This window comes from Balaenoptera physalus, assembly GCF_965194825.1.
Source record: "Balaenoptera physalus genome assembly, chromosome: 1".
Taxonomy (NCBI): domain Eukaryota; kingdom Metazoa; phylum Chordata; class Mammalia; order Artiodactyla; family Balaenopteridae; genus Balaenoptera; species Balaenoptera physalus.
The window spans coordinates 190,059,285-190,083,757 of NC_138882.1; the positions used below are offsets into that span (position 1 = coordinate 190,059,285).

At 45.9% G+C, this 24,473-nt stretch overlaps 1 protein-coding gene across 8 annotated transcripts in view; it reads left to right on the top strand.

The window, feature by feature from the left end:
- The window catches only part of RERE (arginine-glutamic acid dipeptide repeats), a 419,625-nt gene that overhangs the window by 353,824 nt on the left and 41,328 nt on the right, over positions 1–24,473 (top strand). For all 8 annotated transcript variants that reach the window (XM_082460931.1, XM_082460929.1, XM_082460934.1 and 5 more), the window contains one exon: positions 4,764–4,844. In XM_082460931.1, the coding sequence (XP_082317057.1) occupies positions 4,764–4,844 (81 nt within the window). The remainder of the gene's footprint in view (positions 1–4,763; positions 4,845–24,473) is intronic.

The window sequence follows — 24,473 nt, forward strand, 5'->3', positions numbered from 1 at the left end:
CTCAGCACTGGAAATGCTGAATTTCAGCTCAACTGCTAGAATGCTATTAAGAAACAGACCGCGTCTGTGAGCTTTCGTTTAGAAGCTTCCAGTACCTGTCTGTTTGTGAGTCGATAGTGTTAATTATGAAATTAAAGTCTTAAAAAAACTTCAGGGTCTTCATTTGCAGAGAGATGAATGAATAGAGGGAACGGAGACTACAGCCTCAGTAACCTATTTAACATACTGACCTATTCTAATCATTGACCACTCTGAGTGGGTTGGCTTTGTTTCGATTTTAAAGGCTACTCTACATTTCTGGTAAACCACAAGGTAAAGGCTGGTCTCTGAGAAGCAGATGTTTTGCCAGTTTGAGGCCTTGTGGCTTTCCATAGAGAAATAACAGTACAGGCCACATGAAGCTTTTACTTCCTTTTTTTAAAAAAGTGGGGCCAGTGGTGCTTTGCACTTGATAGCATAGTCATTGATATACACTGACAGCAGTGGTCTGTGTTCACCATCAGATGTCAAATCCATATTTCTGGAAGTAGTTAGTTTGAAATGTCTATGAGACAAGTGTTCCCAATGGGCTTGGACCATAGATTTAGCCTTAGAAATAGTAGTGAGAATCTTGGATGGTATTTAGAGCCATGGGAGCAGTGGAAATCATATTGGGAGGGAGTTTGGAGAGCAGAAAACCTAGAACAAAGCCTTGGGGAGACTCAGAGGTTGAGGAGAGAATTAAGCCACCAGGTGATACAAGAAAAATCAGCAGAGTTTGGTGTCATGGAGCCAATAAGATCAACTTTGTTATCAAAGTTCAAAATGGACCCTTTGGCATTTAACAGTCTATTTCCACTGTGACCACCCTAGCCCAGGCTCTTGTCATCTCATGGTTTGTTTCATCTGTGTATCACAGACTTGGGAGCTCCAGCTGCCTAATGCTATAGGGAGGCAAGGTGGTATAAGATACAATTCCTGTCTTTTCAGAGCTCATAGACACTATGCGTACATGAGGCCTTTTACAAATAAATAAATGCGAAGTGAATGGGGATGGGAACGGTCAGGGAGGTCTCACTTTGGAGTGGGAGGGATTTGAGTTTGAGTTTGAGGTGAACTGGACGTAGGCTCTGGAGAGAAGTATTGAAGGTGCCCCAGAGTCGGACGTTCAGACAGAGGTGGGAGCACGGGCCAGTTGGCATTACTGGACACCTGTTTGGAAAGGTAGGCCAGGACAGTATCCTTGTGCCCCTTGAATGCAGGGCTAAGGGTTAAACACCACCCTGAAGAGGTCAAAGAGCTACTCTTAGGTAGGGCCTGGGGGCAAGATGGTGTAGGACTCCTGATGAAATCCGTGGTTTTGAAAAATTCCTCAGCAGAGGCTTGTAAATGGCTGGATGGGAGAGGTGGGTTAGTAGGCTAGCTAGTAGGAAAGAAGGGTAAGGGTTTGGCCTGGGACTACTGCTGGAATGAGCGGGAAAGGAAGGCACTGAAGACCTTTCTTAGGAAGAATACTGAAGAGTTGATTTGATTTGATGGGGCAGATGGAAAGGGCAGAGTTGCAGATCATGGGACCATGACTGAAATTGCTTACCTCTGTAGACGCGTAGCCCACTTCACCGAGACTGTGGCAGTAGTGCTGCAGGGCATGGATTTTGGAGCCCGGGTTTGAATTCTGCCTTTACTGCTGAGGAGTTGGGTGACCTTGGTCTGGTTACTTAACCCACGGTGCCTCAGCTTCCTTGTCGGTAAAATGGAGATAATAGCAGTACTTCCTTCTAGGTTGTGAGGACTTTGAGGCTCCTGGCATATAGTAGGTACTTATAACTACTTGTTGAATAGGTGCTGTTCAGAGGATTATAACAAGTGGAAGAATCAGGGTCTGAACTCAGTTTGCGGAACTCTCCCACATTATCCTGCTTCCTCCAGATTCAGCCTTTCTCAGATGCTCCTTCACTGGGCCGGCCTCTCCCAGTGAACCTGCTGCGTGTCCTCACACACGCATGGCCCTGCCATTCCACCATCTGACTCACGCCAGAGCCCACCTCAGCTTTGTGTACACTCTCCCTGTCTGATTACCACTTCCTATTCCCTGCCTCTGTCTTTGCTGGAGGGCCTTCCCACCCCTCCACACCCGCAAATGCTGTCTGCTCTTCGCCATCTGCCTCCGTGAAGGCTTTCTGAACAACAGTCCATCCCGCTTCTCGGCTCCCTTGCAGCACTGGTGAGCTGGGTTTACTGCTTCCTGCTTGGCCGACCTAAGTCTCAGATTGTTCTGTAATCACCTCACACACATTTATCTTACCTGCTACAAATGAATCCGTTTTAATAAAGGTCCATGGCTACCTTTTTTGTTGTTATTTTAAAAATTCCTTCCAGTGTTAGGTGCTCACTAAATACTTACCTTCTTAAAGAGTAGATTAAGAAGCATTAATTCTGAAGGCTGAGGTTGAGCTCCGGTCATCCTCATCTCACACCTGGGCTCCCTCTCCAGCCTCTTTAACTGCATTGCAGCCTGTCTGTCCCTAATGCACGCCGAGGGCCACACTGCCACCAGAGCAGTCTCTGTGCCGTCTTTTCATGGAACGCTCTTGCTCACACTTCTCCGCTGGCCTTCAGCTAGGAGCAGAACTCTTCAGCCTGGCCTGGAAGGCTCTTTGCAACCTGACCCTCTCCCCCCTCCTCAGTCTGACCTGCTGGGACTCCACTCCGCACACCCTGTCCTCCTCGCAGTTCCCAGGATGATCTGTGTGCCCTTCCTGGCTGAGCCCTCTGCCTGGAGCCCTGCTGGAGCCCACCTGGCAGCTCACGCTCCTCCTTGTCTCTCCCCTAAGACGGCCGCAGAGTTAAGGTGCTTCCTCCTCCTGACCCCACCTCCCGCCCTTTGTTCCTCTGCTGCTTTTCGTTGGGGCCCAGAGATTGATCTGTTTACCTGTTTGCCAGGCCTGGCCTGCTCCTTGAGGGCAGGGCAGTCTCGTTCCTCTCCACATCCCGGTGGAGATGTGGAGATGCTCTGCACGCAGCCCGGGGTGCGTGCTGAGCATATAAATGATACTTTTTTCAGGTAACGAGGGTCACTCTGCTTCAGACTAGAGCAGAGCTTGCTTCTTTCTTGTGCCTTGCCAGATTTTTCCTTTTGAACTATACGAATTATGTTGAAAACTGACAGTGATGAGTCATATCTTAGAAAGGGGTGAAATCTGAAAATGCAGAGCCTCCAGGAATGGAGTAGGAGGTTGCAGATCGGTCTTCCCGGCCAAGTCTGGCTCTTCACTGAATTCGCCCGGCTGGTCTCAACCGCGGGGAGTGGGAGGGACTCCCCTCCCGGTGGGCAGGTGATTTATTGGCTGGGAAGCTTCCGCGGTGATTTAGTTGTGAAACGGCGCCCGGCGAGGTGCCGGCTGAGGCCTGGGCCGGGCGGGAGCGGCCGCCCACAATCCCGGGCCGGAGGGACCTCGGGGGTCGTCGGGGCCAGCCCCCCCGCTTCGCAGCCCGGGGGCGGCGGGCGTGCGCTGCTGACTCTGCCCGCCCGGGGGGAGGCCCGGAGACGGAACGGCCCGGGGAGGGCCCCAGCCCGGAGCCAGATCCGCGGGCGCCCTCTGCTCGCGCCCGCCGCGGCGGGGAGGAAGTTTCCGTGCTCCGCCGCCCGGGTCGACTCCCGCTGTTCGGAAGCAGGAAATCGAGGTACCGGCGCCGGGGTCCCGCTCGGAGCCTCGGGGCGGGGGCCGGAGCCGGACCGGCGGGCGGCGCGGCGATCCAGGCCGCCTTTTGCAGCCGCCCGCGGCCGCGCTGGGCTCGGCGCGCCGCTCCGGCCTCCTCCCCTGGCGGCGGCGGCCGCCCCAGCCCCGCGCCCCGCGCCCCGCGCCCTGCGCCGCGCGGCCCCGCGGCGGTCACACGCCGAGCCGCCCGGTCGCCTCCGCCCTGCGCTTTGTGGAGCCGGAGCCCGAGCCCGAGCGCGAGCCGAGTGACAGGCGCGGCCTCCCGCCGCCCGGACCCTGAGTGCGGCCCGCGGCGGCCCCGCGTACCTGTGGCTGCCGGCGGTCGGCCGCGCGGGACCCGGCTTCGCGGGCCGAGGTGGGGGCCGGGGGGCCGGCAGTGGCCCTGCTGCGGCGGGGAGGGGCTGCCCGGGAGGAGTGGGACAAAGTGAAAGTCCCCGGGCTGCCGAGGGAACGGGGGCGGGGAGGGGCCGGGAAGGAGGAGGGGTGCTGGTGTTTGGGTGCCTGGTGCCCCCGGGCGGCTCTTGCGGCCGGCGTGGCGGGGCAGGCAGGACGGCCGGGGTTCGGACCCGGTGGGCTGCCGCGGTGCTGCTGCCGTCCTGGTGAATTCCCCGGACTAACGAAAGGCCTTTGAAGCCTCCAGGGTGCCCTTCTGGAGAAAAGTCTCCAGCTTTGGTCCCGTTCCCCCCTTCTGCTCGGCACTTTGGGGAGCTTCGTTCTCAGGTGGGGACCAGTTGTGCTGTTTTATTGATGGAAGCACGGAGCGTATGTGTTGTTTATACCTCCGTGGACCGATGCAGAGATCGGAGGCAGCGAAGGCACAGACAGCTGCTTGCCTCAGACACGGGACGTCTTCCTCAGCCTGTCCGAGTGCGGGACTGGGGATCTGACGGAGGCTGTCTGGGCGGGGGTCCCGGCTGTGCTGCTGAAATATTCCCCCAACCGTGTCGACGTTCCCTAGCTCGGACTTCTTTGGGGTTGTTATTCTGCTGATTGCAGAGATCTTTGCTGACATCCTGTGTTGTTTTTGGCTTTTACATCCCATTTGTTGTTTTCTTTTTATCACAGAAACGCTTCGTTAAGGGGCTCAGGCAGTACGGCAAGAACTTCTTCAGAATTCGAAAGGAGCTGCTTCCCAATAAGGAAACAGTGAGTACAATTGGACTTTATGTAACTTGATTTTTTCCTCTTCGCTCCTGCTGCTTCTCCGCACTTGATCTTGTGAAATGGTTTCCTTTAACTCTGTGTTGTGCTGGCCTCTAGGAGTCTTCATTTTTACTTCCTTCACTTTTAGTTTTAGCTCAGGATTCTAGATGGTAAAGTGACTGGTTATGCTTATCACCAAGAAAGTGGATTTCAGAACAGAAGAGTCTTTGGCAACAGAGGTTTGGCGGGGGTGGGGAGGGGCGGGGAGTCTGGGGTGTTGGGGAGTTAACACCTAATTTTAAATACAGTGGCTGAAATAGAAAATGTCATTTATTGTTAGTTTGGATTTGGTTATTGACAAAAGTCATCAACAAACAATAGAGCTAAGAGGTTTGTAGCTCAATGTACTTTAAATTCTCTGGGGACTTTAATTTTTTAATGTTGCTATGTTTTGAAGAGTAGTTGTACCTAATTTTCCAGCCCTAAAAGTTTGCACTTTTTATTGGACAGATACACAAGGATCCCTGTAAGTTGCTTGAAATGAGGCTTTTAAAAATTCCTTTGATATTTCACAAAGCTGAGAATCAGGTCTGATGAGCGCTCTTTCTAAACTTGGGGTAGGCGGGTTTGCTAAGGAGGCTTGGGAGTGAAGTTATGTAAAGAGAATGCTAGCAGGAGATTCATTCAGTGTTACCTGAATGTGCCTGTGGTTTCCTACAGGTGGTATTGGAGGAGGGTGGGGAGAGTCCTCCTTGCGGCTAGGCCAAGGAATAGGGGAGACGGGGGGATGGAGTGGGCCAGCCACTTCCCAGTGCCTGTGGCCCAAGTACTACAGAAGTGCACTTCAGGACTTGAGGATGGGAGGCGAATATTTCGACATTGAGTGCTGCTTCCTCCACCCCAGCTTTTGGGAGTGGATGGAGGAGAATATCCATGAAGAATACCCATGACAAAAGCTGGTGGGTTGGTTTGGGTTTTGGTTTTCTAATTGGGTATTGGGTATTGTTTATTGATTTCCTCTTATTCAATTTTGGTTCTTTTATTCAGGTTTTTTTTTTTTTTTTTTTTTTTTTTAAGCCAACTGTTTCTGGACACGTTTTCTGTACAGCACCTTATAAACAGACCTCATAATAGGGGAGAAGCGTTCTGAGATTTCAAGTATAGCCTCGTATAAATTGGTGGTTTGCATTAATCAATCATAATTTGATTAAATTTTCAGTATTTATTATACATCTAAATATGCTGAGATGGGTCATTTTGAGGATAGTTGAAAAAAAAAGCTTGTTTATGGGCATTAAACTAAAATATATTATCAGTCTATATAATCAAGTTACTTTTTGCTCTTTCCAGAACAGAGTGGTAAGAGGTATTTAATGTGGAGCAATGAAAGAAATACTTCTTACGTTTTCTGAGGATTTCAGTTATTTGAAGTAAAAACTAAAAAGGCTTTACCCTGTAAAGTATAGGAATTTTGGTTTGGCCCAATTGGAGTGAAAATGAGAGAGATCATTGAGTAGATTTGAGCTGATGTGAGGGGCCAGATTATAACCTCTCAACTCAATTTTCTCTCTCCCTGTGCTCTGCTAAAAGTTGCAAACCATGAAGAATTTGATACAAGATATCCCTCTACGATTATTTTATCTTTCTCTTTTAAAAAGTAAACTTAATAGCAAGATTAAGCATTGAATCTAAAATCTGGTGTCTAACATTTGGAAGTGCCAGACACTTTGCATTTTATCTCCCCTGTGAAAAGGGATCTGAATAACCTTTAGCCTAGGGAATGGTCTTCTCATCTGTTTTTCCCCTTGCTCTTGGTTGTTGCTTATTCTTATTGATGATGTCTGACTCAGTAGTAGCCTCTTTTTTTGCCACACAGAAGTTCTCAGTGCAGCAGCCTTTTGAGCAGGTTCTCAGGTCTTTTCCAGGCGCCTCTTTCCTGAGATGCTTCCCCATCACTTCTCTGCAGTCCCTGTTTCCCAGCCATGTGGCTCCGATCCTCCCATCTCCTCCGGCACCCCGCAGTCTTCCTGTTTCCAGCCTCTTCCTCAGGGCACAGTCATCGGAGCTGAGGGGAGAGTTGTTTGCAGCACCGGAGAATTTATTAGGGCTGAACATTGGCTGACTGTTGCTAGCGTCCTGCTGTCTTTTGCGTGGAATTGGAGGAGGTTGGTAGTAGGATAAATCTTAAGTATTCTAGTCAGCTGGGAGCGGCACTCATGTTTTCCTTAGTTATCAACATGGCCAGGCTAATCATTCGCAAGTCATGCAGAGGGGAGGGCAAAGGTTATTTTTCGTTTTTGTTGCAGAAGATGAGAAAATTTGAAGGTACCAGTGTTCTTGGTTCAAAACTTCCTAGGTAGAAATCTTCATATGGTCATGCCTTTTAAAAATACATATATATATATATGTGTGTGTGTGTGTATGTATATATATATATATATACACATATATATATACACATATACACACACATATATATATATATATATATATAGCAAATCCCGCTAACCTAGATACTTTCCATATTGTCTTCTGTTTACCGGAATTATTAACTCATTTCTTTGCTATTCTCAACCAACTTGAAACTTCAGAAGGGTGTCAGCATCCAAAAGAACACGCCTGATTGGGCATGGGCGCGGGGTCAGCAGACCTGTGTTCTATTCTTGGCCTTACCAGTAACTATAGTACTTGATGATCTCTTTTAACTGGGCAGTCTTCTTTGAGCTGTTCATTGGGAAGTTCAGGTCAGATCCTGACAAGGTCTAGGAAGTTATTTTCTCTAGAATGGTGTGTCTTTGCATGAGAATTTTATAGATGTTAGAATCTTTATAAAATGTCTGTACATCTTTGGCTGTCGCTGTGCCTGAGACCAAAGTGATGGTTCTTCTCTCCTCTGCCACTTTACCTGCCATAGGGCCTTAAGCGGATTATTCAGCCTCCTGTCCTTTAATGTCTGACTCTGTACAATGGGGTGATCCTTCTACCCCTTAGAATTTTTTTTTAATTTTTAAATTTAATTTAATTTTTTTTATTGGAGTATAATTCTTTACAATGTTGTGTTAGTTTCTGTTGTAGAACAGAGTGAATCAGCTACATGTATACACATATCCCCTCCCACTTGGGTCTCCCCCTCCCCCCCCCCCCCCCCCCCGCCCAGAATTGTTTTGAGAATTTAAATGAGATACCCTCTATATAAAGAGTGCATAAAAACACTTGAAAATGATTGTTCTTCGTATCTACCCCAAATACTATGTAAAGTAGCTAAATGCTAGGAAAAGTACAGAATTATATTCTGCTTGTAAACATATTGAACCTATATAAAAAGAAATTACCTGTTTTTCATTCATCTGTCTTGCAGAAAACCCATTTAATTGAAAAACAGAGTGGGTGGAGGGCACTGCCTAGTCTAAAAGATGGAATTCCTCTGTCTTGAAGCTTTGTTGAGGAGACTTCCACGCTTACCAGGCCACTCGGGGCCGATGCACATGCAGAGCTTCCTGGTAGGCACGGACGTGGACAGCTCTCCCAGCTCTTTTGGTTTCTGCTGTTTATCACTCAGGAGCTAAATCTGGCTTTTCTCTGAACACTGCTGCCCACTGAAGTGGGAATAGTGGCTGTGATTGTGGAAAACCAACTGTTTATAGAGGTTTAGTTTGAGTGGGTATTACATGTTAACCTCATGTTACCCAAGAGAATAACTGCAAGTCAGATAGTTTAGTATCACAGTCATGCAAATATCCTATAGTTGATTATCTTTCTCCCTGTTCTCCCTTCCTCTAGAACTATTTGCCTCCCGCAATATGCTTATAAGGTGTATAATTAGTAGTAAAATACGGTAAAGAATTTTTGCGAAGCATCTCAGGTTCCCCTTGGCTGTATGCTTCTTCTCTCTCGAGACACTCTTTGGCCTAAACCACATCAGAATCTTGGGTATTAGTACATTTGTATAAATCACAGTGAGTGCCTGGTAGCTGAGCTTCTGAGAAAATGATGGGGAACGAGGCTTCTTGGGTTCTGCTTTAAGCACTGCCGCGTAATCTTTGGCTTGATGAATCACATGACCTTTGATGCTAAGGTAATGCCTGAAAACACAGGAGACCTAATAGTGTTGAATCTTAATTACCAGGAGGGGAATCCATGTTACAAATAATACAAAATCATAGGTGTTCCGAAAATAATTTTTCATTTGATTTTTACACATTGTAGTTTTCTTCAAAAACATGAGATGATTACTCAGGTGACAGTGACATATAGTATCTTCTTTCATGCTGAGAACATCCCTTTGTTGTTTGAACCAAAGACTTTCCCGTGTCTGACACTGGGGTGGTTGTCCCTTGAATCCTGGCTGGCCTTTGTGTAAAGCTCTATCTGCTGGTGCTTGGACAAATTCAGCCAGCATTGCATCGTAGACAGGGAGCACTTACTTAGTGACCTGTCTCAGCGGCAACTAACCTTAGTGAGAAGACAATTTGATCCACCCCGACTTGATAGGGAGAAGAGGTACCCCTAGAGGATTATTAGCCCCTGGATGGAGCAGGGGAACAGGCCCACATTCTTGACCATCTTTCTCATCTCTTAGTTTTATTTTTGAATACCTAGCCCAACAGAGATGAAGCTCGTGTTATTTGTAAACCCAGTTACTGGTGCATTAATATTTACTATGCTAGAAATCCATTTTCAGAGCTAGTTAAACATGCCATATGGTACAATTTTAGAAAATTTGTATACCACTGAGCGCTGTAATGGTGGGATGTCTATAAAGAGAAGCAAGGTGCCGCCCGTGCCCCGCAGGGAGCTGGCATTGCAGCAGGGAAGATGAGACATTTGCAGGCCTGCCATGTTTGGCAGTTTGTGCTTAGGGCCCTGGTAGAAGTCCGGGTCCCACAGAGTGAGCACAGAGCCTGGGGGTTTCTGGAAGGCTAATTGGAGGATGTGGTGTTTGAACTGAGCTTCGAAGGAAGGAAGGATACAGGCCATGGTTGGGAGGGTGGAAGAAAAGCGACTTTCCAGCTGTAGGAAATATCACGAGCAAAGGCATGGAGACAGGAAATTGCAAAACGTGCCCGGCAAGTCCATGAGTGCGGTCGGAGAGGAGGCTGCACGAGCTGATGCAGTGAGATTTAGGCCAAGCTTACGGCTTGGAGGTAGACTTGGGGGGACCTTGCACTCTCTCCAAAGAGTGCGTTTGGGGACCCATTGAAGTCTTTTGAGAAGAGAGGTGAGAGCATGGGAGGTGAGCATTCTTGAGCAGCGCCAGCGAGAGGGAGACCAGAGAGGAGGTTCTTAATAACTCAGTCTATAGCAGGACAGAAAGTGGGGATCGCAAGTGATTTGTGGGAATGGAAGTCTTTTTTCTTGACTTTCTCTATTGAAAACGTGTCACTATTTTTTTTGTTTGTTTGTTTTTGTTTTTTTGAATGGGACCAAGGGGCAGCTGTTTTTGATGTTTTGAGCTTTTTTAACCTTGGGTGATAGGATGAAAAGTATTGGAGATTTAAAATTTTGAGAAATAACATGAAAATCAGCCACCTTTCTCAGCCACATTTCTGGGAACGAATTCTGTTAAGTATATGCATAACTACTGAATGTTAGTTGTTCGTTTCTTCAGGCAAAATATCTTTTGCAGAGAGCATGTTCCCCCATCAAAGAATAACCACTATTGAGAAAGGGCTTTAAGATCGAGTAATCAGGGACTTCCCTGGTGGCACGGTGGTTAAGAATCCGATTGCCTGCCAATGCAGGGGACACAGGTTCGAGCTCTGGGCCAGGAAGATCCCACATGCCGCAGAGCAACTAAGCCCGTGTGCCACAACTACTGAGCCTGCACTCTAGAGCCCATGAGCCACAACTGCTGAGCCCACGTGCCACAACTACTGAAGCCTGTGCGCCTAGAGCCCGTGCTCTGCAACAAGAGAAACCACCACAACGAGAAGCCCGCGCACCGCAACGAAGAGTAGCCCCCGCTCGCCGCAACCAGAGAAAGCCCGTGCGCGACAACGAAGACGCAATGAATAATAAAATAAATATTCCCATTTTCAGAGCTAGTTAAACATGCCACATGGTTCAATTTTAGAAAACTTTGTATACCACTGAGCGCTGTAATGGTGGGATGTCTATAAGGAGAAGCAAGGTGCCACCTGTGCCCCACAGGGAGCTGGCATGGCAGCAGAGAAGATGAGCCATTTGCAGGCCTGCCATGTTTGCCAGTCAAAAATAAAACTAAATAAATTTTTAAAAATACTTAAAAAATAAGAGACTGAGTAATTGGGATTCTGTTAATATTAAGAGGTTTAAAAATGACTCTAGCATTTAATACTAGCGTTCAGCATTGAAGCTTTATTTAACTTCAGGTTGTAACCTTAGATAAGCAAACTTTCTAGCCTCATTAATGCTTAATCTCATGTTACATAACAAAGTGTGGACTTCCTGAATCGGTTGATACTATTGAGGACACAAATGTGCTACAGCCACCTAACATACTTGATTGTAAGCCAGAGACCTCGACTGCAAATGCTGTGTATCCTCGCCGCTCTCAGTGTGGTCCTCAGACCAGCACTATCGTCATCACCTGGAGCCTGTTAAAATTGCAGCCTCAGCCTCCTGTCCATTCCTATTGAAGCAGAATCTGCATTTTAATAAGCTCCCCAGGTGATTGGAATGCAGAGTAAAGTGTAGGAAGCCCTGCTGTTTACAACAATGAAGACTTGCAGATTCTTAATCCTATATGTCACATTCATTCTTAAAATAATGTGGTTTTCATTCTTTTAAAGCTGTAAATTGTTTCACTATTAAATATGGCTTGATTTGCTTTTCAAAGGGTTACAGAGTATTTCAAACATATAGAAAAGTATCTGGGCTTATTTTCATGATCAATAATAGAATTTCCCAATATGGCTTCCCTCTTGCCGTCTTCCATTTTGTCCTAGAAACACAATTGTAACTCATGTCATATTTCCTCTTATTTTTTTTGGCCGCACCATGCAGCTTGTGGGATCTTAGTTCCCCGACCAGGGATCGAACCCGGGCCAACGGCAGTGAAAGCGTGGAAGCCTAACCACTGGACTGCCAGGGAATTCCCGATGTCTCACTTAATATAAAAACTGTTTTCCTCTTTATCTTTTGACATGCAGCCATAATATGTGAGTTAGGCTAGCCTAGACCCTACTGAAGTTTCTAATAGAAACCTTTTTATTTGAAGGATGAACTTCGCTTATTAATATGAAGTTTGCATATTTACTGCTGCAGTGTTTTTAAGTGTTTCTTTCACTGGAACCCCTATACATGAAGAAATGTAAATATTTTGAGAGGTTGGCAAGAAGTGGGTACAAGGACTGACATGTGCCATACCTCTTCCCTTAATAACTTGTCCTGGGGTAGGTGCAGGTAGAGTTGGGATTTTCCACTCAAGGCAGAAGTGATTACCCACAGAAACAGGCCCTGCATTTTGGCAGCAAGTACTGTGATCCTATAGTTCTTCCCATTAAAATGGAGCAGAGCCTTGAATCTATTCATTCTGAGAGTCTGAACTATGGATATTTGACTGGGCAGTGGTCCAGTTTTGACTAGGGTAATCTGAGAGAGAGGGTGGCTGATTTCCCTTGTGTAAGTAAAACAGTTAAGAAATTTGCATGTAAGAAACTTTTTTGCTGCTGATGTTGGGGGAAAAGGGAGGTCTTTAAAAATTAGATGACTTTTAAACTTTTATTTATCTATTTTTAAAGAGTAATTATTTTTAACTTTTTTGGAATCAATTTTATGTGGCATCAGGTTAAACAAATTATATTGAAACTTCCAGAGAGTTAGATGACTTTTTAAACCAAGGGCCTTGGATATTTGCTGTTCTCAGTGTAAACATCTTAGGCCTGTCCTTGGTCTTATCCTACGTATTAGGACTGGTAGGAATGGCATGAGTGTGCTTTGATTACATGCGATGTATTACTTGTAGAACCTGCACTCAAATGAAAAACACCTTGGACTTCAGTGTTATTGAACACAGTGCTGCTTGTAAGGATCAGTTATTTATTTGCTGTTGGCATTTGCTAACCTATATTTCTTATGATTTGGCTGGATCTTCGTTACCTGGTGACTTTTAAGATGGAGACATTTATGACTTTTAAGCCTAAATAGACTCATTTTATTAGCTAGTAGAAGCAAATGGAAGGTTTGAAATGGTCTTTAAGAAGACTTACAAGTTGTGATTATAGTCAGTGTGTTTATTTACTTGGAGCTCATATTTTATATCGTAAGTAGATTTTTTTTTTAGCCTTAATGAGATCTGTGAACTCATCCTAACTTTGAAAATCCAGTTTGCTGATGTTTAAAAAAAATAAATCTAGTCTGTTAAAAACTGACATGAAAAATAAGTTTCAAAATGTATCTGAAGTCATAATTCTTGAATAATTGGTTCATTTTAATCTTACTTGAACTTATGCCCTTGAGTAATAGTTAGGAAAAATTAAGAATAAAAATTAATTGTATTGTTTTGAAACATGAAGCAAAGCATTCACCTTGGTCTCATTCACAGCTGCTCACCCGTGGTGGGAAGGACACCCCGCCCCATGAAAAATGTTTTCTGTTGTGTGTAATTTGAAAGCCATTCATTGTATTATGGAAATAGGAAAGGCAAGCCAGAGAAACCTGTCTTGGGACACCAGAATTCCATTAAGCTCAGTTTTCTTTTTGAGATGTTTAATTTTTAAATTAAGTTTCAATGTTAACGGCCTTTGTTATTTTTTCCACTTTGGAGATATTATTCTTCTGTTCAGATCCTTCTTCTGAATCCTCTAAATTGTGGCATCATAATTCCCAGGAATTGGCCTTTGAGGTGACCAAACCATCCTCGCAGTGGGCAAAATTGGGAGCGTTTGGGGAGAACTGTTTTGGGGAACCTTTGGTACCCAAGGTCTGTGCTCTGTGGGGTATCTGGGGTGCGTGAAAGGGTGCTTACCCTCCTGCAGCTCACAGTCTAGCGAAGGGGCGGGCGGCTTTGTGTTCTTCCCTGGAAGGTGCCTGAGTTGCAGTCACTGAGGCTATCCTGAGCTCAGGTGTAGGCGTCCTGCTTGGGGTGCGCGTCTGTGAAAGCCACGCGAGCCTCTTTCTCTGTGGACTGGTGGCCATTATACAAAGAGCCCAACTTCTCACAGCGGAATTGTGTTTTGTTCTGCCCTTTAAAAATGAATATTTTGTTTCAGTCTTGGACTGCAGACTCTGCTTCCCTTTTTCTTTGATGCATTTCTGTTCTGCACATTTACATGCATCTGTGTATGTACATGGAATACATATATGAGGTTCTGGGCAGGAACCTTATTTTAATACCTCTTTATATCACCTTTAGTGCCCTATAATAGGGCCTGACTTAATATTTGTTAAAAATGAAGTGTGGGGCTTCCCTGGTGGCGCAGTGGTTGAGAATCTGCCTGCCAATGCAGGGGACACGGGTTCGAGCCCTGGTCTGGGAAGATCCCACATGCCGCGGAGCAACTGGGCCCGTGAGCCACAACTACTGAGCCTGAGCGTCTGGAGCCTCTGCTCCGCAACAAGAGAGGCCGCGATAGTGAGAGGCCCGCGCACCGCGATGAAGAGTGGCCCCCACTCGCCACAACTGGAGAAAGCCCTCACACAGAAACGAAGACCCAACACAACCAAGAATAAAAATAATAAATAAATAATAAATAAAAAATTAAAAAAAAATGAAGTGTGTGTATTCACACATGTGTGATGGGATAGAAATACATTGTGTGTGTATATATGTCTTAAAAGATTAAAACTCAACGTTTTAAAGGACCAGTTGAAACCTGGCCATCCCAGGCCTTACACCATGTAGTGGGCAGGAATCCTTGTTAACTCATGTCCCCAGATAGTAAGACTGCGACTCGGGGTTCACTGTGCACATTGGACTTTCCGGTTCTGTTCATCATGGGCAGTAAATCAGCTCTACTGTTTGCACAGCAATTCTGTTTTCTAGATTATTTATAAGATTGAAACCCATTGTTTATTTTTCTTAGCAGGTTTATTGAGCGGAGTCAAGAATAAAATATTGTCTTAAGCAGTAGAGTAAGCCATTAGCCAATTGCAGCCTCAAAATGGTCACTAGAGTGTGTGCGTGTGTGTGTGTGTGTGCGCGTGTGTGTGTGTGTGTCTGCTGGAGGTGAGAGCCAAGTGAGGTGGGGGAGGTTCAGTGTTGCCAGATCTTTGCAGCTTTGCAAGGTTCCTGTGACTCTTTATGGATTTTTTTTCCTTTTAGTCAGTTAGTGAGTCACCATCATATGCTATTTTATTATCTTGAAAACAGTCTGGAATTTTTATTCTGTGTCTTTGCTGTATGAGCGAAACACCACTGGGGATGTTCTGAACAATATTAAGCTAAAGTTTTTCCTATAATGTTTGATTATGTGTTTTCAGCTGAGCCGTTGTCTTTTTGTTCCCATGTGCAGGAGTTGGATTTTTCTTGAGTTTGGCAAGAAATGGTGACTTTCATGTGTTTGATTATTTTAGAGGGCTGGAAACAGCATAGAAACACCAAATGTTTCATTGGAAACATTGGAAACACCAAATGCCTCTGGGATTTGGTGATTATTGATTTAGGCACACGCCTCCTAAGATCAGAACCTGGTTCATTTTCCCACAAATGCTCTGCTTGGGAAATGTGTTAATGAGGTACATTGAATGAGTCAGAGGTTTGCGGCTTTAAGTTTGGGAGGGAGAATCTGGATTTGTGGAATAACTGAATTCAGAAGGAAATCGGCCCGGTGAATCTGTATACATGGCCAGCAGCAGAGTAAAGCAAGCAGCAAGTGAACTGGGTAAACTCTGTACACATTCTGCAGAGAGTGGGATAAAAAGCAAGACAAAGCTTTTTTGGGGGGTTGTGGGTGGCGCACAGCGTGGCTTGTGGGATCTTAGTTCCCTATCAGGTGACTCAGGAGAAAAGTCCATGTATTTCTCTGTACCATATTACGTCTACCACATGTTTAGGCAGAATAATACAGTAAAAGAACACAATGCTTCTTATATAGTCATTTTGTATTCATATTAAAATGTGCAAGTTTAAAATTAGGAATATGCACCCATTTGTCCAGTATATTTGTCTTAGACTCAGACTAAAACATACTGTTTTCTTTTCTACTGTATTCTGTTCTAATCACTAATTTCCCAAATGCTAAAGTGTCTATGAATGCTCAACATTGTTATACAATTGTTTTGGAAATCAGTGACTTCTGATATCTAGGCGGCGAGAACGTAAACAGTTTGTGGTTTATTCCTCATATACCAGCTGATCAGCCAGCACTGGGAGTTCACTGCGTATCCGGAGAAGGTGAGGGTTGGGCCTCCGCTCCCTCGGTGTTGCTCCCGCTGTTTCGTTACCGCGGTGTGAGTTGGCGTGAACCCAAGTGCTAACCTGTGCGGTGTGGACCGTGAGTGGGGCCTCCTGGAAGATGTGCGATCAGGGCTGGAAGCTGTTTGAAAGATAGGTTTTTTAAATGTTAAAACTTGTTTGAAATGTCTTGCCAAAGAAAGTTCTTGAAGTATCCTTGTCTATTGAGGAATTTTCGAAATATCTGAGTCCCTCTGCAGCATCCGTACAGAATGTGCTCTGCTGCTTCTGAGAACCTGGTAACAGTGAACCCATTAAATGTGACCTGGTGGTTTTGGACAGTGGCATTGTTTGAAATGCCCTCCTTTTACTGAGCCGGCATTGGAATCACTTCACCTTCTGTAGGTCGTCCTGGTAGAGAGAATTGTTGCTGCGACCCTCCCTCTCAGAGGGCTCTCAGATAGGTCAGGGTAGGTGGCACGTTCCCTGCCTGGGCTTCTGGCTCCAGGCTGTGCAAGCACACGTCCGCCCCGCACCTTGGGTGGGTCGGCTTGGGGAGCAGAGGGGCTGCCCCCTCCTCCCCCAGCCCCTCCCCCTCTTCACCCGGCCCCTCCCCCTCCTCCCCCGGGCCACTCCCTCTCCTCCCTGGGCCCCTCCTTCTCACCCCGCAGGCAGGTACAGGAGCTCATTGCGTGGCGTGCTTCCTAGAGTAACAAAGTCACACTGCAGGCTTTGTTTGTTCTGTCGAGTTTAGCACGTCTTGAGGTTAGCATCTTTACCCCAGGTCTCATTTCCCACAATGAGAAGGTGTTAACGTTAGGATTTAGTAAAGGACGTTACCCGGTACAGCAGTGCATATTCAGACTAACCATCAGTGAGGCCATTTGAACACCCAGAGTGGACTTAAGCACTTAAATCTTACTGAGCAGAGATTTCCAGTAACAAACCACAGCATGAAAAACAAACACACAGTAGGCTTCTCTCTTGTGAGAAAGACCATTAGCTTTAGTCACAGCCCCAGACCCTCCCCAGGAACCTGTTGGCGCTGATCATCCTGGCACCAAACCTGCGCCTCAAGCCCATTCCTACACGTTTTGGTAAACTACGGCTGGAGATCAGATAGCAGTCCTTTAGCAGACAAATAAATGCCTTTATCTGTCTGCTGCTTTTGTTCCAGCCAGTGGTTGAATGTAAAGCTGGAGTTCTCCTCCCCTCCCTTCAGGGAAAAAAGCCTGGAAAGGTGCTGTTCACGCCTTAAACTGCCGGTCCTGGATTTTAAGGTGAACCGTTGCTCTGATGCATGCGGTCCGTTCTCCAGGTTGGACTTGCTGCCTTTCACTGAGCTTTTCTCGTCCCCAGACCCCTTCCTCCTCCTTCCAGGTTGGCAGGGAGAGCACCCCAGCAGTGTGGTTCCCGGTGAGCGCAGCCTGACCAAAGGGTGGCAGCCTCACCTGTTGTAATACACTGATCGGTCTGAGTAGGAAGTCTAGCGTTTCCTTCTGTTTACCGGTGCTGCATAACAAGAGGGCAGGGTCACAAGGTCTGTCACTCAGCTTCACAACCGCTGTCTTAGATAAACACAGATCCTTAGGTATCAGGTTGACCATTTCCTGTTCTCAGATGCTATACTCCCTCTGCTGGTTTGGTGATGCTTCTTTAAGAAATTTATGTGGCTCCTTGCTGAGGATGACATGGTCTCTTTCCCCAGGCCTTCAACTGTGTATGTTGCACGAGGAAAACTAGAGAACTCCCTCTGGCTGTGGGAAAATTATTTCAGTTCTTAGGCAGGGATGGCCAGGAATAGATGTGATAGAAATTCCTCTACCTCACATCCCACCCCTAAAATATTACCAGACCGTGTAACTTGTTTAGGGTGCCCCCAGACCGAGCGTTTCTCAGTTTGACTTTCTGTTCACTTCTTGTTTTCTTTCACTGCCCCCCCTGCCCTCAGCCCAGCCCCCCGCACTCGCAGCGGGAGTCATCTTATAGCACACGTAACCTTTAAGCCAGAAAGAAAGTGCATTGCTTATAACAGAACAAATCTCTTTTCTGCTTTTATTTTGAAGTCCTCCGTGTTGTTTAATGTGGAGGATATTCTTGCTGAAAGCCTGTTCCAAGTAGGCATTCGTACATCCCAGAGGAACTTTTGATTTATTTCCTTAACTCTGCCCTCCTTTCTCTGTGGTTCAGAAACCTTTAATGATCTGTGAAGCTCTGAGACTTTAGTGCAAAACAGTAGTTGGTTTAAGAACCCCTCCCACTATATAAAAGGACTGCCGGTTTCCACATGCTGGGTTTTTGACTCCCTGAAAGGCTGACCTCTCACAAATTTTGGTTCTACAGCCTGGTATCCTGGGTTGGGGCCTTGATAATGCTTTTGTGAAATATTTTTTCCTCCTTCTCTCCCTCTTTGAAAGGTTGTAATGAAAATTCTGGGCTCTTGGCCAGCCTGTGGGATGCGATACAGTAGAAATGTTTCTGGAGCCCTTGGTTACGGCTCAGCTTTGATTAGGGTTACTTCCCGTAAGCTTAATTTTGTCCCTCCCCCCGCCCCCCCCCCCACCGCCTCCCTTTTTTTATGGCTAAGAAGGTTAACTTAGCCAAGGTTAAGCATTTTATTGCGCAAGCTGCTGCAGCCTTAGCGTCACCATGCCAGGCTTTTGTGGCAGAAAGAGACAAGGGGGAAGCAACTTTTTCCCTCCATGTTTGCGTTTCTTCCTCCCAAGACTGCCTTCTCCTTTTACGCCTGCTTTCACGTAAGCAAGCTCCGTTTCTTCTACTCAGGGTGTTCCAGGAAACCATCGTTCACCTTGTCTTGGGATTTTGTTAAGCTGAAAATCATGGTAGACCTCCCTCTTCGGGGCTTCTGGCAGGTGGAGGGAGGAGGCTCCCAGAGCAGCAGTCAGCAGCGACGCTCCTTTGATCTTCCTTGTGTTTCTCCATTTCAGAAGAAAGGCGTGGTTGCAGCTTTAGTGCTCCTGTGACTTCGGATTTATAGCTCTTGTCATCCTCACAAGCGAGAACACTTTACAGACATTATTTCATGGTTCCCCCATGCCCGCGGGGACGCCAGAGATGTTGCACAGGGAGGAAACTGAGGTGCACCAACCCCGGGGGGGGCCTTGCAGGCAGGGAGCGGGCTCGAGCCACGGGCAGAGCCTCTGTGGTGTGGGTGCTTGCCTTTGGGGCCACGTTTGCTTTTTATAGGAGGAAAGGGAGATTTTATTATCATCGAGATGCTTTATTCACGGTAGGATTCCTTGGCCAACCTGTAGTGATGAAGCGTGGGGACGTGTACTCCCTTTGTGTCTGGCCTCTCGGGTTCCCTGGCGGGGGGCACCGCGATAGAAATGCTCTTTGATCGCTGCCCCAGAATCTGCCCAGTCTCTTTCTCTTGGGGAAAAAGTGGCGCTGCTTCTTTCTGGGTTAGGTCCTGGGAGCCTGTCGTGAGTTTTGTCACGGCCAGCCCAGCTTCGTCTTTTCTAGGTTCTGCGCTGAGCGTGTACAAGTCACTGGACAGAGCTGGCTGCAGTGCGAGCCTGTGCCACGCTCACTCTGGTCTCCCCCCAGACTGCAGACAGCACTGTCCAGGCTTGAACCCTCAGGATCATGAGCTCTCCACTGACTTAACAGTTCTGACCAGTGTTGCGCTTGCCCCATTTTGATGAAGTCAGTTTTCGAGGCTTTGGTTTTTGTGTTTAAATCTCTCTGGAGATAATAGAGGGCTGTGTCGGGCATTTGTGGTTCTTTTCATTCCTCCTCCCACACACGCCTGTGAACTCATTCTTGCTGGAGCTGAAAATCTGGCCTAATGTTACAAATGTAAACAGTACCTCTTAGATTTTTAAAGAATCTATTTGGACTGAGTGGAATAGAAGTCTTAGACTGTTCTAATTATTCCCAGCTCTTCCTCTTCTCTCTCACACACACACATGCAGACACACAGACATATTTATATATGTGATACTGCAGTCTTAAAAAGTTTCGGTTATTCTGTGCACAGTTCTTTTAAAACCTGTTAGTTTGAATTGATTTCAAACTTAAAAAGAAAAGTTGCAAGGATAATATAAAAAATTCGCACATATCCTTTACCCAGATTCCCCAAATGTTAACATTTTATTACATTGCTTTCAACTCTCCCTTTTAAAACCTATGTAGGTTTTTTTTTTTCCCCCTGAACTGTTTGAGGGTAAGTTGCAGACCTGTTGCCCCTTTCTCCCTGAAAAATGCCCTATGGCACCCTCAGGATTTGGTGAAAGCTATATTATTGCCTACTTCTCTTTAAAAAATACTTACCTGGTTGGCTCAGCCAGAACCCTACTGCTGCAGTAAAAATCTTAATACGTGTAAGTTTATGCTTCGTAAGTGTGTTTTTAGTAATTTTTCCCCCTGAAAACACAGGAGAAAATTAGAATCACTGGTAATTCATCGCCAAGAGATGACTGCTAGTTAACATTTTAGTCCATATTCTTCAGACTGTTTCTAGGCATAACATATCGGTAAATATTTTAAATAGAGTAGCCTCATTCTGTTCTGTAACCTTTTTAAACTTAACTGTGATCTTTTACGTTAGATGTATATCTATATCATCATTTTGACGGTTGTATTTTTATTTTATTATTATTATTTTTTTTGGCCACACCACGCGGCTCACGGATCTTAGTTCCCCAACCAGGGGTCAAACTCGTGCCCCCTGCAGTGGAAGCGTGGAGTCCTAACCACTGGACCACCAGGGAATTCCCTGATGGTTGTATTTTTTAAAGATACCATAATTTTATTAACCAATTTCTAATTTTGAACATTTATTTCCAGTTTCTAGCTTTTTTGTTTTGCTTTATTTTTCCCCACTGTTAACAGTTTTTTTCCTTGATGCTTTATTTTGGGGTCAGGTCCATTTAATCTCCTTAAAATACATTCCTAGTGTATCTTAAGTGTAAAGGCTGTTTATTTCAAACACTATTTATATTTTTAAGGTCTTTAACACATAGTGCCAAATTGTCCTCCAGAGAGATTGAATTAGTTTATTACGCTTCTGCCAGGTTCCCACAAGCTCTTGGCCCTCGGCTGTTGTTCTTTTCAGTGTTTTATCCTACAAGTCTTCTTGTTCTGGGAAAGCTTTATGCTACTTGGAACAACCCTTCCCCGAAACAAAACAAAAATAAAAACAAAACCGAAAATCTGACATGTGCTCAGTGGCAGATTTATCCAGAAGCAGATGAATGATACAGGGACCTGGGGCGTCTCCTCTCCCCGGCACTGGCAATATTTTGGTGTCTGATTAGAGCTGATTGGCATCCTTGAGGAGAGTGAGGTGAGTGAGGGTCATGCCGTAGGGACAAGCGCTCTGAACCTGCCGTGTGGCCTCCGCTAGAGCAGCCCTTCCTCCCAGCCTCACAGCACCAGCCTGTTGCCGTCCAGCTTGCCCTGAGTAACTGAGTGAATTGTTAACCCTGGTTTTTTTGTTTTGTTTTGTTTTGGTTTGGTTTGGGTTTTTTTGGCTGCCTTGGGTCTGCATTGCTGTGCGCGGGCTTTCTCTAGTTGCAGCGAGCAGGGGCTACTCTTCGTTGCGGTGCACGGGCTTCTCATTGCGGTGGCTTCTCTTCTTACGGAGCACGGGCTCTAGGGCGTGTGGGCTTCAGTAGTGACGTGCGGGCTCAGTAGTTGTGGCGCATGGGCTTAGTTTCTCTGCGGCACGTGGGTTCTTCCCGGACCAGGGCTCGAACCCGTGTCCCCTGCATTGGCAGGCGGATTCTTAACCACTGTGCCACCAGGGAAGTCCCCCCCATCCCCCCACCCCCAGTTTGTTTTAACTGTGATGTTGGGTTATCTGTGGACTCTTCCTCCTTCCTTCTCACTCCCACTCCTGTTAATCAAGGGTTGCTTGTTTTCATGATTAATGAACTGTAGCCTAATCCACAGTTCCTGTAGAGAGAGGGAGCTCAGTACTAGTCATCTCAGGCCAGAATCTCTGGGACTCTCTGCATAATGGGTCAGGCTTTGATTTTTCTCATCTCCTTAAATCTGAGTTTAAAGGCCTCTCTTGTTCATGGAAATATGATTATGTAAAGATTAAGACTGGTAAATGGATTTAAAGGTTAAATACATGTATTTAAAGTAATTTTACTAGAATACTTACTATATCCTAGTAACAACCTAGAAAGGTTAGAAATAGAGAGGCTGAGTATTTTATTAAAGAAAGTGGATAACGAACAACAACCAGAGAAAGTGATTGTTTTTAAAGGGAAATAACAAAGGTAACAGCAGATATCAGTGAAATATGAGGAAAAATGAGATGATCTTTGAAACTAACAATAAAATAGACAAAGCAAGACTGATCATGAAAAAAAAGAGAGAAGGCACAAGTAAACAATATTAGATAAAGGAGCCAGTGCAGATAGGCAGATAGAATTTTTAAAACACAACAACAAAAAACAGGACTACTGTAAAAATTTTATGATAGGAAATTTTAGAAGGGAGGCCAAAAGAGAATTATCAAAACTGACTCAAGATAGAAACTTTGAACAGATTAATAATCATTAAAGAAATGGAATCAGTGGCTTAAGCACCCCTCTCCCAGTACCAGCCGTAGACAGTTTTACAGAAGAATTTTACCAAGTATTTAGTTAACAAATAAATCTTTTATAAACTTTTTCATAGACTAGGAAGAGAAGGAAAGCTCTCCAGCTTATTTTAAAAGGTCAGTTTACCCTTGATATCAAAACCGTATAAGGATAATCTAAAAACGGAAATTGTGGTCCCTGCCCGCCTGCCCCCGCACCCCTAGAGGTGCCCAGGAGGGCAGGCGATGGAGCCAGGCCCCTCACCTCCGCTCTTTCCTGATGACACACTGGTCCTGCTGTAGACCTGGATGCCCCCCTCGCCCTGGAGTGGCCACCGGCCTGAGTAGTTGAAGTGACGATGGACAACTGGCGCCCTGTCTGTGAGCACTGATGCCTGTTTGGCCTCTCCGCCTTCGAAGCAGTCCTTCTCCAGACTCCCTTTCCTGGAAGAGGGCACTGGCGATACTGGCATGGGCATTGCTGAAAGTGAGAGCCTGTGCCCACCCTGACGGCCCTCCCCTCCCTCCCCCTCCTGCGATGGAAGGACCCATAGGGTAGACACTTTGAGGCAGGCAGGAGGCTCTGCTTAAAATGTATTTATTTATTTGTGAGTAAACTTTGGTGTCAAAAAACAAAAAATAAATAATAAGAAAGGAAAGAGAAATTGTAGGTGAGTTTCTTACTTCACGAACAGAAACAGAAAATGTTCTAAGTGAAATATTACCAATCGGAACAGAGCAGTGTAAAAAAAGAGTACTACATGGTGACCAAGCAGGTCTTATCCCAGGAATGCAAGGATAGTTGCACATCAGTGTTCCCGTCACCTACTGCTGCGTGACGTACCACCCCGAACTTGGTGGTAGAAAACAGCCATTGTACTATGTTCGTGGAGCCCATGGTTCAGCAGTTCTGGATGGGGCACCACAAGGCTGATGTGTCTTTGCTCGGTGGTTTCTGAGCCTTCAGCTGGGAAGACACGAATGGCTGGGGGTGACACCAACAGCTGTGATCTTCTTTACTCACACATCTGGCTCCAGGCTGTGATGACAGAGTCGTGTCTAAGGCTGGGCTCGGTGGGCACCGTCAGCGGGAGTACCTGTGCCACTACATTTGGCTTGGGCTTCTCGCAGTGTGCTGGCTGGCTCTTCAGGAAAGCTAGGCAGAAGCTACATGGCCCTCTCTGACATAGCTTTAGACGTCGTGTCATCATTTCTACCACATTGTATTGGTTACAAACAAGTTACTGAGTCCAGCTCAGATTCAAAGGAAGGGAAATCAGACTATCTTTTGATGGAGGAGTGACAAAGTCACATTAAAAAAGAGTGGGTGGAAGGATCATACACCATGATCAAGTGGGGTTTATCCCAGGAATGCAAGGATTCGTCAGTATACACAAATCAATCACCCTATTAACAAATTGAAGGATAAAAACCATATGATAATCTCAATACATGCAGAAAAAGCTTTTGACAGAATTCAGCACCCATTTATGGTAAAAACTCTCCAGAAAGTAGGCATGGAGGGAACCTACCTCAACATAATAAAGGCCATATATGACAAACCCACAGCCAACATCGTTCTCAATGGTGAAAAACCGAAACCATTTCCTCTAAGATCAGGAACAAGACAAGGTTGCCCATTCTCACCACTATTATTCAACGTAGTTTTGGAAGTTTTAGCCACAGCAGTCAGGGAAGAAAAAGAGATAAAAGGAATCCACATCGGAAAAGAAAGAAGTAAAACTGTCACTGTTTGCAG